Consider the following 15,183-nt stretch of genomic DNA (forward strand, 5'->3'; position numbering starts at 1 on the left):
TTGTCCAGGAAATCAAACCAAATTCCTACCCTTCCTACTCCTAAGAGCATGGATATTTATCAGCTCAGCCATGTTTCCTTTCTGTTTGTAGGGTTTCTTAAAGAAACTGTCTTCTATGATATTTATAGCATCATTCTGCAGACAAAGTGACTGCTTAGGTCACTGTTTTTTGTATTTAGGTGCTGCTCTAGGACCATACATGCATGTATGAAAGACCCTTTGGTACAAAACAACACTGACTGAGTCACCCTGGTACAAAGTTAGTTTGGGGAAGGAATGTGTTAGAAGTTCAGACTTTGGCTTTGGTTGGTTGTCCTGGGACTGTTTCAGGCTTTGTTATTGTATAGTGATTTTCCTGTAGCATTTTAAGGACTAACAATGTTCTTCAGAGTTGCAAAAAGGAAGAAGAAATGGAGGATTCTATCCTTGTTGTTACATTCTTATTTATGAGCAAAGAGGAAGCATCTGTTGTGCATGTGTCTGTGTGTATATAAAAATGTGTAACTAAATCCAAGAATTTATTGTTAGTATAATGGAACTCTTAAGAATCTGACTCAAGAATCATTAGTCTAGATGTATTTCTTAAATATTAAGAAGGATATTGTTGTTAGAATACTTACACAAGGGAAAATGTTGCCAAACACAGCTAAAAATGTAACACAGTTTTTGGTTTCTATCCCTTCTGCATTACTTTCACCATTCTGTTGCTTCCATGGGTCTTTAAATCAGCAGCTTTGGACTGCTGGAGAGGATAACGTTAGGCCTTGGGAGTCATTTGTTGGGAGGAGTATGGTGTTGATGTTGCCTTTTTCTTCTTTGTTCCTCTAAGATCTACTTTTTTTTTTCTAAAATTTTTACACCTCTTTTCTTTCTTCATTGCTCTATAGCTCCAGGTTATGTCTGAATTTACTGTATATGGCACCCTTTATGTCTGTTAGATACTATTTCTTTGTTACCTGTGAAGCCGTTTGTCCAGCTCCAGGTCTGCATTTTTTTTAAACTGGCCATTATGGAGTTGTTTATGGCCATGGAGTCTCTGGTGGCAAACCTGTGCCCCATCTCTTGCCTCGTGCTTGTACTCCTCTCTGCTGCATCCCGACTCTCCACTTCTCAGCACCTCTGTTGGTATCCTAAGTCAGTATTTCTCAACGTCACTGGATAGACCACTTGCTATGGAGGATAACTGGAGGTTGTATCACACCAAGGTAAAGAAAAGTAAAATAAATTAGACAGACATCTAGTGAATTAGAAAAGCTTCTGTCACGGCTAAGCTGAGTAAAAGGCAGGTCAAGAAAAAGTCAGGCAGAGCAAGTAATCTCCAGTAATCTTGGAGAGTATCATAAGTAGAATGTGGGTGTTTTGCCTCATCTCCTTAGTTACAGGACAGCAGAAAGTAAAATATTAACTTAACATTTCTACTTTTGAATGACATCAGTGCTGTATTGTGATATTAGTGCCCTTGGTCTTGTTTCAGAAGTCAAGATGTTTACAAACAATGTTACCAGGAAAGAAATATGTATCTGAAGGAGCGGCACTAAATGATTGAGGAAACTGAAAGGTTATTTCAGTTGATGTCTTAACTCTCAACAATGGTCTTTTAAAAAACAAATTATTCTTTAGCTATTGCATTAAGGATCTTAAGATACTCATTAATAAGTAGCTTTACTTATCTAGGATTCTCTCTTATCTAGAATTTTGGCCATTTGACTGGCTCTGCTTCTGACTGACACGAATCAGATGCAGTAGATATGTCTCTTTTGCTTAAATTTGGATCTTTTTCAGCATCTGAAAAAGATGCTGCACTGTTGTGGTTTTTTTTTTTTGACCTTAGACAGCTATGATGCTGTGTGTATGTTGATTGTTCCTACAATGTTCTTGTAACACTTGGTTACAGAAAAGTAGGACATTAGTTGTCTGACCTGTGGCAAACAGCATTATGGTTCTCAAGGAGGGAATAAATGCTGTTTTGAACTGAAAAAATGCCACTCTTGAGCATAAGTAAAGGGGTGTTTTGTTTGTTCTTATTTTTTACAAATACAGGAAAAATATTTTGTAGAACAAACCTGTCTGACACAAAATAAAATGCTGTTGAGAGAGCTCACAACCTTATGAGTAAAGCTTGTCAAGATTATCAGCAATACTAGAACAAAGGTGCTTCCAAAAACTGGTGTGGTGGTCAGCTTTTTGCAACCAAGCTTCTGAGATCCTGACTGCTGTATTAAAATCAGTATCTTAAGGTGCCTTGTTTACTATGCCAGATGTGGTTTGCAGCTGGTGAACAGGTCATAATAAGGGCCATGGTATGTACATATGTGACAATTAAAGGCTTAAGCCAACAGATAACTGTCAGTCCATAATAGAATAGGAAAATACTATCTGTAAAATATGTAAAGCATTTAAATCCTGGGTATGTGGTCCTTATCCTTTCTGCCATGTTGCCCACACTGCTTCACTGACAGTGTACTGAGAAAGTTCAGTTCCCTCGTTTGGGTAGTAAGAGATTATCTCATTCTCCCTCCTGGGTTTGTTTTTCCAGGCTACCACCTGGAATGGGTTGGGGCAAACATCAGAGTGCCTGTGATGAGAAATGGGGCTGTTTGATGCCCACCCAGGGAAGAATGGAGCTGCCCCCTCTTGGTACCAGCCAGCCCTTAAATCTGCACAGTGATGACATCTAAGTAAAGAGAGATCCAAGCAAGCCAGTAAGAAGCACTGAAGGCAACTGTCCTAAATGCTTTTCTACTTGAAGTTTGCATCCTAAAATGCATGTATTCCTCTTTGGTTTTAAAAGCAAGGTGGTAGTGTTTGGTTTTGTACAGTTACTCCAGGACGCGGAGCATTTTCTTGAGATATAAAAGACCTCAGTTCAGTTTCTACAGAGATTCAGACTTACACTTCCTAAGAGGGGAATGTTGTACCTGCCAGGATAGAGGAATGTTTGCTCTCTGGATTGCTGCTGTTGATCTTGGTGCCCTTTACATTCTCACGGAAAGGTCCTCTGTTCAGGGAGGTTAAACGAATGTAACTTCAGTTTGGTAGTCTAGTTCTGGGTTTTAGTGCCTGCTCCAAAGACTTTGGTTTCTTCCTCGTCACCCAACAGGTCTGTGAACTGAATGTCCTTGAGGGAGTAGTTAAAAGGATGTATTCTAAATTTTCACAAGAGGAAAGTAAAGTCTAATTTTAGTCTTTCACTTTTAGACAGTCTGCAATCCAATGTGTTACTAACAAAAAACCTACTGCATCTTTTCATTGTTGGCAACTGTGAAGTAAGTTGATGTGAGTTAGTACCATGCCATAGAAATAAATACTCCATCTTTATACGCCTTTATGATTTTCTCACTTGAAGAAACTGAGCCTTTTAATGAAAATTGAACCAAAAGCAAGCATTCTAGGTCTGGGCTGTGGAATGCGATGTGAAAAGGAACAAAAAGAACTTGAACTTCTGTTCCTCATTTTGTACTGCTTTTGTGACAGTTCTCTTGGTTTTGGTTTATTGAAGAGTAAAACTTACTTTACAGCTGTCATCCAGTCTGTAAGAACCGGACATTGTGCACTGGGGGTGGGCCAGCCTCTGACATAACACTTAACCTGGTTACAAAACTGGGGTCCGATTTGCAGTACAAATTGGACAAATGTTTAACAATGTCGTGGGGTCTTCTGAAGTGGAAGCATTTTGCTAATGTAGGCGGACTGCTGGCCTGTTCCCTTTCTTTGGATCCAAATGCATCAGAATGTGTTTGATTGTTTGCCTCTGCAGCCTGCTGTGAAACAGTTTAGGCTGAAGTGGCCAGTGACAGTTTACAAGTTACAAAGACAGCTTTTTGGCCACTGACCCTCTGCAGGAGTCTAATCTTTGTTTTGTAAATGCCTCTTTATCTAGGGAAATTACATCTGAGAGAAGAGCTGCTGGATTGCTTCCTCATTGTTCCTCATTGTTCAAGATGACCTCCAAAGAATTTTTACAGCCTAATTCATGCTTTTTTTTTTTAGGGTACATTGGAAAAAAACCAAGGTTTTCTGTAATTTTTCTCCTTGCCCCCTTCATACATACTCTTGTTTGCTTTGGTTTTTACTGTAGTTTTGGAGAGTATTTGGAATGTTGCTGTGGATGTTTAACTCCTAAACTGAAAAAGACAGCTCAATCATTGAAAGACCAAAACCAGGTAAAACGCCCCTTACTTCAAGTAACACTCTTGAATCTTTCAGTATTTCTGTTTTGTTAACTTTTCAGCTGTAGCCTTCTAACTTAAGGTCAATTCACAAATTTACTTAAAATGTGTGGATTTCTTATATTTTATGCTTTGCTGTATGCATAATGAAAAAAGCAGCCAACCAGTGGATACCCCATATAGTTAATAGGTGACCCAGCATGGGTTAGCCAGGCCACATATATGGGTGGCACTCAACAACAGTCTTAACTCCTGTGACACAGCACTCACCTTCTGACTTCCTCTTCCTCTTTCCACTGGTGGGATTTCCACCACTTTTAGGCACTGGTGCTTGCCTAATTTCCCAGTAAATGGACCAGCCTGCCACATAGGCAAAAAGTCTTGAGATGAGTGCCTGCTCCCCTGCACCCCATCCCTGAAAACCCCAAGCACAAAACCCAGCACCTTGCCAGTGGCTCACTCTTGATGAACTTAACCAGCTGGGTGATAGGGTGATGCCAGTGCCACCTGAGGGTAATTTAAGCTTTTGTGTAGTGATACTGAATACTCTGGGGGTTACTATACCATTTGGGAGGCACTACTTGTGCAGAACCTCCCTATTAGGAGATAGTAGTAGAAATATAATGTGCCAAGAGAGTTACATTTTGTTTAGTATACCTTATTTCAGTCAAAGTAGCCAGAATCAACTATTTTATAGGCAAAAAATATCCCTTCCATCACCCTATATAAGCTGTGTTCCTATCACAAACAGATCTGCCCATGGGTTGTGCTGGAAGTGCTTTGCCATTTGTACCCGAGCTAAGAGTTCTGGAAATGGAGTTGTGACTATTTTGTTCCTAAGCAGCTTTTGGATTTGGTGAAGTTATTCAGCCCGTAGGTGGTTTACTGCTCAGTTAGCTTTGCCATGTAATGGCATGGATGTAACTAGCCAACTGGTGATGCTGTTCTAGCTGTGGTTGTACGTGGACACAGGCAAGGCAAACTTTGTAGATTGAGATAGTATCTCTTAAAAGACTTTTCTTGCACTCAGGCCTTTCATTAAACATTAACGGATGTTCTGAGAAATTACATAGCCTGAAATTTTTATGATGATCCTCTTGCTCTTTTGATAGCTGAACTCTGTTACTGAGAGTCAGTTTATGAAGATTCATCCAGTGTGTACACATTGCTTCTGCTGGTTTAATGGATGCTTTGAAGAAGGTTAACAAGGAAAGGGTATACAGTGGATACCTTTGCCTTCCTGAACAGGAAAGTTTCTATCAGAAAGGCTGTTGGATCAATGAAAAGGGGAATGGAGAGGAATACAATTTTTATACTTCTTCCAAATACCAGCTACAGACAAGTGAAGTACCTTTGAAAGGATCTTTCTTGTGCTGCTTTTAGAAGGAACATACTGCGAAGAGTCTAATGCTGGAGAGCTTGCTTTGCTTGAAGGTAGTCTGATCATCCAGGGCTCTGTTTTATCCTAAAAAGGGAGTGACAGATCTCTTAAATTTAACAATTTATAAACAGTACCCTAAGTGTGCTTTCTTTGTTTTGTTAATGTGTGATGGGATTGTTTAGCTTGGGTAGAAAACCAGTCTTCATGCCAAGTGAATTCTGGGAGGTTAGAAAGGCTGTATCACTTGTCCTGGGGAACATCCAGGAAGATCCTGTAAAGAATAGTAGAATTATCCTGTGGTGCTTAAGTTGGTGTAACTACTCTTTCCTTGTCATCTTGAGAAGTGAAGCAGTGTCCTAAATATGCTGTAATTGTGGGTGTTGACTCCTCTGACATTTCACAAGTGCGGTGGACTGCTGAAATGGTTCAGATTCTGTTTTCAGAAAGATGGGTGTCTGTCAGGAGCCCAAAACTGGCACTGTTTCTCTTGGCTCTGTCAGGTTGACTTCTGAGCTGGAGGGGAGTGAGCGGCTGGGAGTGGAGTGATGGCCACTTAGGCTATTGTAGGTTGTGTGGGGGCAGCAGCATGTTAAGTGAACTAATGGAGTGCTACATCTTGTGTTTATAGGTTGTGTTTAGAACTGTGTTTATGTGGAATAGTATTAAACTGGTAAATCCTTTTCAAAAGTTAACTTAGCTTTTAGAAGTTTTCTATATGAAAAAAAAAAACCAAAACAAAACAACAAACCAAGCCCTGTAGATGCTTTTATCAGCTGATTTTAAACACAGCAGGAACTCACTGATTGATGTAGATGCTGTTATTATGTTCATTAGATATGCTTATCATTATACAAGTTTGTCATTAAGTAGAGTTTAAGTTGTACATGGCGACTTCCTCTTTAAATGGAAGCTAATTTTAACAAAAGCTTTGTCTGTTGCATGCTAAAAAAAAAGTTTAAAGGACTTATATGATTTTTTCATGTTTCACTGAGATTCTGTATCTTTTCCAAGACCTCAGGTGTTCCACAGCTTTCCGTTTCTAGTTTGTTTGCATTAACTGCCTAATCTTAGAGGCAGAATGGGGCAGTATGTCTCTTCACAATATTTCAGCCATCGTCTTCCAACTAGATGCTACTGACCATACTTAGACTTCCCATTTTCTTAGGAAAAGTTTCATCCTGGTCATTCAAACTCTTCACTGATCTGTGGAGCCATAGAAATTTTTTGATAGAAATTAAAGACCATCTGTGCCTCTCTGGTTCATAACCTCAGAGTGCTTTCTTTCAGTTGTGAACACATAGTTCTGGCTATTAGCATGTTTCTGTTGGCAACTCCATGTTGCATTCGGATCTGTGTTCTTGGCTTTTGTAGTACATTTTTAAAAAAGACTAAAAACCAGTCCAGTGATGCTCTTGGGCTATCTTTTGGCTTGCTTACCTTTGCAGGCTCAGTAAGGGTAAGTGTATTTAGCACTGAAAGGATCCTGCATGAAGGACAACATTGGAAACATCTTACTTCCTTGAGCAATTCCTCTGTGGTTTCAGTAAACAGCAGCTTCAATTTATGCAGAGCTCTAAAGTTCAGCTCTACTGCTGAATGCAAATCTCGCTCACTGGAGGTGAAAGGCATGTTTTATTTTTAACCTTAGTGATTGCTTGGCAGTGAGTTCTAGTGAAGTAAATCTTCAAGGCTTGATTTAAGAACTCTCTTGGCATTCTTCTGTCTTCTTGTATTATAAGAACCTTATGCAAGCATCTTGGCCAAATGTGGTTAAGCCTGTTGTGTTGGTTGTCACTGTGTCTCTGTGAGCGTTGCTCCCGCAATGTCATGGAAGTGATGTAAGGACATGCTCTTAGGCAATATAGGAGGTAATGCAGCACACAAGGGTAATTCTATTGCTAAAGCTGGTAGAAAGAAAAACTAGTAAAACTTGCTGGCTAAATGTCTAATGCAAATTGAACAGTCTGTGGAACTTGACTCTGGCTGTTTCACCTAACTACCTGTTTGAAATGTTGTGTGGAATATCAGTTAGGGGTGTGTGTATGTGTAACTTGTTTACAGACAGCCACTTTGCTTACTTGTGCATTGTTTTTTTAGCTACAGCTTCAAATTGGTACAGTGTACTGTACGTAGTCTCTTATAAGTTGTCTTTTACATAAAGATATTTTATAAGTTTTATTTTGAACGACAGTTCTTGTTGCACACTTTTTTTCTTCCCTAGATCAGTTTTGCCAAATGGCAATATGACAATGTCTCATGTTTCTCGCATAAAAACAGAGCTGTGAATTGACTTCTTGAAATATGACAAAACTAGTTAAGATTTCAGTTGTTCTGTGGCTTTCTAAATATTTGTTTGTGGTCTTAAAATCTTCTTGCTCAAATTCTTCCTTGGGCTTCCTGTGTAATGTTGCTCAACCCTGGCTTAATTCTCAGGGTGTAATAGTCCTGTCACTTTTGTGTTTACCAAGTAAACAGCTGTGGCCATTTTAGATGTTGCTTCTCAGATGCAAGTTACTGACCCTGTAGCAGAGTTAGCAGGAAGGTGGGCATACCATCTGCTCTGCTGTCATACTGCAAACTTACGTTCTTGGCTGATTAAAGCTGTGTACCATACTGAACTCAGACAACGGAGGTATCATTTAGTTCTGCAAACCCTGTTACCTGCTCATTAGCAGCTCTCTCCTCTGGGATTGCTAGGCAGCTGAGGAGATATAACATTGCAAACTGCTGCAGCAAAATTAACTAGAGCACATTTGTCAGAGCTGAGAATTATCTTGCAGTGAACATGTGTAAATGAGATTAGTCCCTGAAAGGAAGGAGTACATTATTTACTGGCTTTTTGGAGGTGACATTTTATTACCAGACTGCCAATATCAATCTCCCATCTTATATTTTTAATTTGTCCTCCTACATTATGACAAAGTTCAGCATCTTTTATTGGGCACTAAAATTCCAATCTAATTATGCACCATAGCAAGTTAAAACTTGTTATATGGGTTATCTTAATGTTATGTGTTAGTCACATCTAAGTAGTTAAACGCTACAGTAAGAGAATGACACCGAGTGATTAGTGCAAAAAGAATAGTTTCTCATTCAAAGTGATTTTGGAGCCTCAGCTGAGCACTAACTCATTCTGATGGTTTCTGGCACTCTGCAAAGTGCTCTCTGGCTGTTGTGCCTCCCCAGGCTACCAGTGTCAAGCAGCTATCTCTTGACTGGCTGTTGAAGAGACCACCACACAGTGATGTGCAGGGTAGATAGGTAACCAGTAATACCCCTGGGTGAGGGCTTGGATTAACAGGTTGTCATGAGGTACTTTTCTGCAAATTTAGTCTTTAGCATCTTGATCTCAATTTACCCCAAATCCTTTTTGCAGTGTTCTAAGTGTAAATTATAGTTATTTTTCTGAGTAGAAAGCACGGGTTATGGTTTTCTAGGATAATTATCAGTTTCTGTTTGCTGTTGTGAAGTTAATGGTTTTTTAAATCTGTGTAGTCTAGTTCTTTACACAAGTAGAGGTACAGACTAGTTGCTAGCAATAGTTGTGAATGTGTTAATTTAAGCAAGGAAAACATAATCACTGTGTACTACTGCCCTCCTTGCAGTCTATCTAAAGTTAGTTGCTGCTTGAGCTCTGCTTGCTTGCTGTTACTGAGCAGCTGTACCAGTACTTGGCGTCCTGGTTTTGGTGAAGCACAGCCCAGATGATTGAGCTTGGGCACAAGCTTTGTCCCCACAAAAAGCTGGTAATTACAGTGCCTGTGATAAGTAGTTTATTTGTAAAAAGTATTAAAGAGCCTTTTTATTTTTTTGTGACGGTGTACAAATTTATAAAAAAAATAATTATGTTCTTGTTAATTTACTGCATTATGTAGCTTATTTTCTATCATCTTTTGAAGTTATGTTTAACTTTTCTCAGGATACAAAAGTATTAGTGACCACAAGATGAGAATTCATTGTCCAGGAGTGTCAAAGTCTCTGTGATTGATCCTGTAGGAGTGTGGGCACATATAAAAGCAGTTGTCAGAGCTGTTTGGAAGCTTTTAAGTGTTGATTTGTTTTTCTTTTTTTTTTTCTTTTTCCTTCCAGCCAGCTCTTACACTCTTCTTTTTAACTTCATTTCAGTTACACAACCTGTTTGTCTTTCAGAGCCAACACATAATCACCCAAAGCCAACCAAGAGGAAAGAATATTTGAGAAGGCTCCCGGCGTCTCATGAATGAACTACCGGAACTCGATCATGCTGGTTCTCCCGAGCCAGCTCTGCGGCTCAGAAGAGGGCACATGTCTGACACTGCAACGACACAGGCAGCCTCTGGAGTGGACAGCGCTGCCCAGAGGCTTCTGTTAGTGGAGTCTTCTGATCTTCTGTCTTCTGACCAGGAAAATGTAAGTTGTATGATTATCTGTTAGGTTTGCTAGGAAAAATGAGTTTTGATATAAGTGCTTGAAATAAGTTCCAGCAATGTGAATGGTAGGCCTACAACCTCTTTATGCCTGCTAAGCAATTGTAATAAAACTGGGAAGGTGACAGAAATATTCAGCTGAGTTCTATGGGAACTTGGGTGACAAGATGAAGTGTAAGTGGGAGTTTATTAGCCTTATATTTTTTTATTCCTTTTTCAAAGAAATGGGACTTGTACTGGTTTGTTCTCTGTTGAGATGCTGCTCATATCAAAAGATTTTTGTTCTGTAACTTCCAATTAATTACAAGTGAAAGGAGAAGATATTTTGACTCTGGCTGAATCTAATCTGAACCTTGGCTAATTGCTATCATCTTGGAGATTGCGACAGAAAAATCTGTTTGCAAGGATTCTTGTTGGAAAAATGGCAATATGGACAAGACCAAACATCCATAGTGCACAACATCCTATCTGGGACAGGGGCCAGGAACGGGCTCATAAGGAGGAGTACAAGGATGTGGGAGCACGTTGTGTTACTTCCCTGGGACACTCTCCCAGCCTTTAGTAATTGGTGGCTCAGTTTTCCTGGGCTGAGGGCAATGTTTTTGAATTTTTGGTGTGTGAGCCTTTGAATTTTAGCATCCTGAGGAACGGTGTTCCACAGCTTTATCAGGTGTTATAGGAAGGTAATGTCCAAGCACTGGACAAAAGTACCTTCTGGATAGAGAGTTACAGAACTGTAATTGATGCTTCTCCCAGGATATATAGAGATGGATATCAACACAGTTAAATGGAAGAGGCGTTTTTCTTAGGCTCACTATTAAATTTATCATGGCTTAATGAGTTTACAGTATCAACTCATTTACAGCAACTATGTGGTTTTAGCCAGCAGCAGAAACATGCTGATGCTACTTAATGCCAGCCTCTATGCAGGAGAGTTGGGCTGTTGCTCTAATTGCATTTGCCACAAATTCTGGGTGTGTGCACGGACCACTGTTGTGGTTCAGCTGACGTGAGAACCTGTATTAGACTGTCTTAACTTGGTAGGTTTGAGCCCTTATAGAATTTAGTTTCAAGTGTCCTTGTAATGAGAAGTCAGTGCAGATATTGGTGTCTAACAAGCCAAGCCAATGCTCTCTGTTGTGCACTGCTGTGACTTCTATAGGACAGTCTCGGTATCGTGACAGGAAATACCCAGAGTCTGTCTTTGCATTAGGTGGAAGGTCATAAAGCATATGGGCAAGCTACAGAGTCTTAGCCAATACCTGAATTTGCTAAGGTATGAAAAAAGTACTAGCAGATACATTGAACATATATATCTGACACTGTGTTTGCAATAATCTGTTTTTGAAGACTGTTTTCATTCTTGTCTCTGACTTTCCTGGTTCAATAATGTGAATTACCTGTTGCCTGTAGATGGAAGAGTCCAAAATAAAAACACATAACTGATGATGTTCTGTAATTCTGAACATTTGCTCAGCTAAATAGAAATTATTTGGATGAGTTGGTGTTTAATTTTAGAATTCTGGAAATGGTTAAAGTACTCTCTCTTCTGTTTTTTTCAGGCATTGTTAGGATGTTAGGTTTTGGGTTTTTTCTTTCAGCCTTATGATAAAAGTATGTGGTTGTTTTGTGTTGGCTCACTACAAATATTTAGCTTTCTTTTATTTGATATGTTCTCTCTTTCCCAATCTGCTAAAATGCAGCCACAGAAATTTCTCTCTTGAACTGTATCACTTTCTCTGCCTTATATAGCCTCTTGCCTTTTTGACTTTTTTCAGCCTAAACATTTGTTCCTGAACTTATTTCTTCCTTTTAATACTGTCAAATCCTAAATTTTTTCTTCTTAAAAATTTAAATAATTGATGCTTCAGATGGATGATCATCCCAGAACACTCTGCTGTCAAAAGCACCAGTATTAGCTTGCCAAATGGCCTTTGTGACATACTGCAGTTCTAAATAACCTGGAAAAAACATCACACTATATATCTTCCTCTGTCTTGTATAAGCCTCAGCACAGCTCTTACTCAAATGCCAGCTTTGATTCACTTTTTGTTCTGCTTGTATGTTCTGGCTAAATACAACTGCCTCAGAGATTAAAATCATGCTTTTGGATTAATAAATCTGTTTTTGAAGAGTTTTGTTTACGTAACAGTAATATAAGGTTAATGTTCTGTAGATGAGGTAGTACTTGGGCATAGGTGTTAAGATCATACTAAGCACAGCCTTACGAAAGGGCTCAAGTGGCGCTTGCTACATTAGTATGCTAGTATTCTAAATGCAACCATGTGAAAGCCAATAGTAACAATCAAGGAATTCCTGTGTTGGAGAAGGAAAGTTAATGAGACCTGTACAGTGTCTTGAGGGCAGAACACCTGTGGTCATTCAATGTACTTTTAAATGCTTCTACTGATGATAATGATTCTGTGATTCAATACAATTAGCTTAAGGTTGGTAAAGATCATCAAGTCCAACCATCACCCAACACTGCCATGACCACTAAACCATGTCCCCAAGTGCCAGATCTACACTATTTTTTAACCCCTTCAGAGGTGATGACTCTACAACCTCCCTGGGCAGCCTGTTCCGATGCTTCACCACTCTTTCAGTAAAGAAATTCTTCCTAATACCTAATCTAAACCTCCCCTGGCACAACTTGAGCCCATAACTTTCTTTAATACCATAATGTAGATGTATTCTAGTAGATATGTTACTTCTCAAAAATGTACTGGGCCTAAGAATTGAGGTATTAATGTAAAAACATTGTTTTCCCTATGATAATGTATTGTTTACTTTGCCTGTTGCCTCCTCTTGCCCTATTTATATCATTGCAGCTTCTTTATATAAAAACTGCCCCAAACTCTCCTGTACAAGATTCCTTTTCTTCTGCCTACTCATATACTTTCTGTTCTACTTGTAGGAGGAAGCAGTCTGAGCTCTTAAGAAGCAGAAGTTGCTTTCAATGAATTATTTTAGTAGCTTTTTCTAAGGTGGCATGTGGAAACACACCATTGTATTGTTCAGAAGTACTTTCAGTCTCCCCCACAGCTTACATTGTACACCATCTGTTTCTAACTTTGATGGGCCAAAGTATTGGTCCTCTTTAGAAATATGACATCTTCATGGGGAGGGGGTAAGGTAGTATTAAGAAATCAAATTTAGTCCTAAAAGTTTTTTTCTGAAACCTTTTTTCCTGGCACCAGTAACCTACCGGAGTGGTTGCCTAGCTGTGAACTAAAAATTGCATTAAAGACCCTGCTTTCTGTAAGTCGTGGCATTCACTTGAATACATGCAGCAAAGACTTAACTGGCTGTATTCGGCAGGCTTAAAAAAAAAGTAATAAATAGCTACATCCTTCTCTGTGTTGTTAATCTACCAGTTTTGTAATGATGCTTATGGGAAGATATAGATCACATAAAATCAATATCCTTTTACACCTGAACACCTTAGCCTGCATTTTATCCTTTAACTCTGTTCTCTCCTAGGGTGCATGTCTGTTGATAGATTATCCTCCCTTTCATGTATCCGTTCCAAAGAACAGATACGCCTCTTGCTATCTTGTTAAACATGGAGTTAGTGCAGTGGCAGATGAGTGGTGTACTTTCTGTGACCTGGAGAAATAGTGACAGTTTGTGTGTTAAGGATTTGATGGTGAGAAAAGGATTGGGCAAATCCATGTGATTCTTCTCTTTCAGCAGTTTAAACTTCTTTTCTCTAGTTTACATGTACTATGTGCTGTTAAGGCATTTTTCAGCAGGTGCTTCCCTCCGTAGCATGCTGGATTACCTAGCCTTTGGACAGCATCCTTTCTCCTGTCCTAGAGTTTGTGTCTTAACTGCTTTTGCAGTTCCAGCAGTGGTAGTTCCTACAGAAATCTTACTGTGGTTTTGTTACCCTAACATAATGAAATGCTTGGGACTTCTTATAACCTGATGAATGGGCTCTTCATGCAGCCCTAAAGACCTGTGCGTGCTTGACTCTTTCCTTTTGTACTTTAATCTGTGAGTGATGGGGAGGTAAACAAAAGAATCCTTTTCTTTGCCTTTATTCCAATCATCAGGCTTTCCTGTTCCCAAATGATGATTCCTTCCATGCAGTTCAGCTGTGTTGTCCAGTTGTCCTGTGTGGCACCAAAATGCACCCCTGAAGTGGAGAGCTGTTGCTCTAAAATTTTTGATAATCCACAGTAAGGGTTTGGAAGGAGGGATCTGAGGAGGTGTATGCATTGCTCTTAGTCAAGTCTTCTGAATGGACAGAAGAAATTTGGGTAAATACTCCTGGATTGCTTCTCAGAGTTCTGACTTCAAGTGAAACTTACTTGACCTCTGACAAATTTTGTGATACCTGTAGGTACCCACAAGAGTCTTTCTAGAGCATAAATACTAAAATGACTTGAAGGAGGAGGCAGAAGGATGTAATAGATTTTCAGATACAAAAGAAAAGTTTTGGAATAATGGTGAGCAAATGACTTGAAGCTTTTAACTTGAATCAGAACTTGCCCAAAGCCTTTTCTGTTAGAAGTGTGTACATATCTCTTCCAAAAACAGAGTACAAAAATAGTTTTGGAATTGACAGAAAGGTGCATGTAAATGTGTGAAATTGTTAACTTGTCTTTATGGGGCATGCAATCAGACTGAAAATTTAGGTGAAGCCATGAATGCCCAAGATAGACATCCGAGTCTTAAGAGCAGTCTTTCTGGAGCTGATATTGGCGAATTCCGATTGCCTTAAGTTTTTTTTCTTTATAGATTTACTTGCAAATTTCTTGCTTAGTTTGAAATTGTTTTAGCTTTATTTTCAGTCTAGCACCTTACTATGGGTACTTTGGAGTTATGATAAAAAACTTGGCATCTGCTTCTGTATTTGCCTTTTTCCCTGCATTGCATTACAGGTTTTGTTGGTAGAGGTCTTCTGAGTGTGTATGGGAGAAGCCTGGCATATATGAGATTCCCACTAAAGCATGTTTGCTTTTGTTTTAAAGCAGATTTTGTTCAATTTTTGTTGTTCTGTAGACTTCTTTATCACTTCTGCCTTTCCTCCATTTTTTGAAACTCTTGGGAAAGAATGTTATTTCTTTGAATGCATGTGAATTGGCATTTCACTTCAGATCAAAAGATCTTAACTTCTGAATTTCTCCTTCACTTGCTATTGTAAGCACTGGAAGCAATGCATATTTTACTCAGACTGCTAGTCACTGATGTAAAGTGCTTGAATCTAGTACCTTTCCCT

The 15,183-nt window shown here is 39.2% G+C and overlaps 1 protein-coding gene across 1 annotated transcript in view; it reads left to right on the top strand.

Moving 5' to 3' along the window:
- Positions 1-9,687: 9,687 nt before the first annotated feature.
- ADIPOR2 (adiponectin receptor 2) overlaps positions 9,688-15,183 on the top strand; it is a 20,680-nt gene continuing 15,184 nt past the window's right edge. Inside the window, exon 1 of the mRNA XM_008947642.1 lies at positions 9,688-9,939. Within this exon, the coding sequence (XP_008945890.1) occupies positions 9,766-9,939 (174 nt within the window). The 5' untranslated portion in view covers positions 9,688-9,765. The remainder of the gene's footprint in view (positions 9,940-15,183) is intronic.

This window comes from Merops nubicus, unplaced genomic scaffold (genome assembly GCF_000691845.1).
Source record: "Merops nubicus isolate BGI_N331 unplaced genomic scaffold, ASM69184v1 scaffold8939, whole genome shotgun sequence".
NCBI lineage: Eukaryota > Metazoa > Chordata > Aves > Coraciiformes > Meropidae > Merops > Merops nubicus.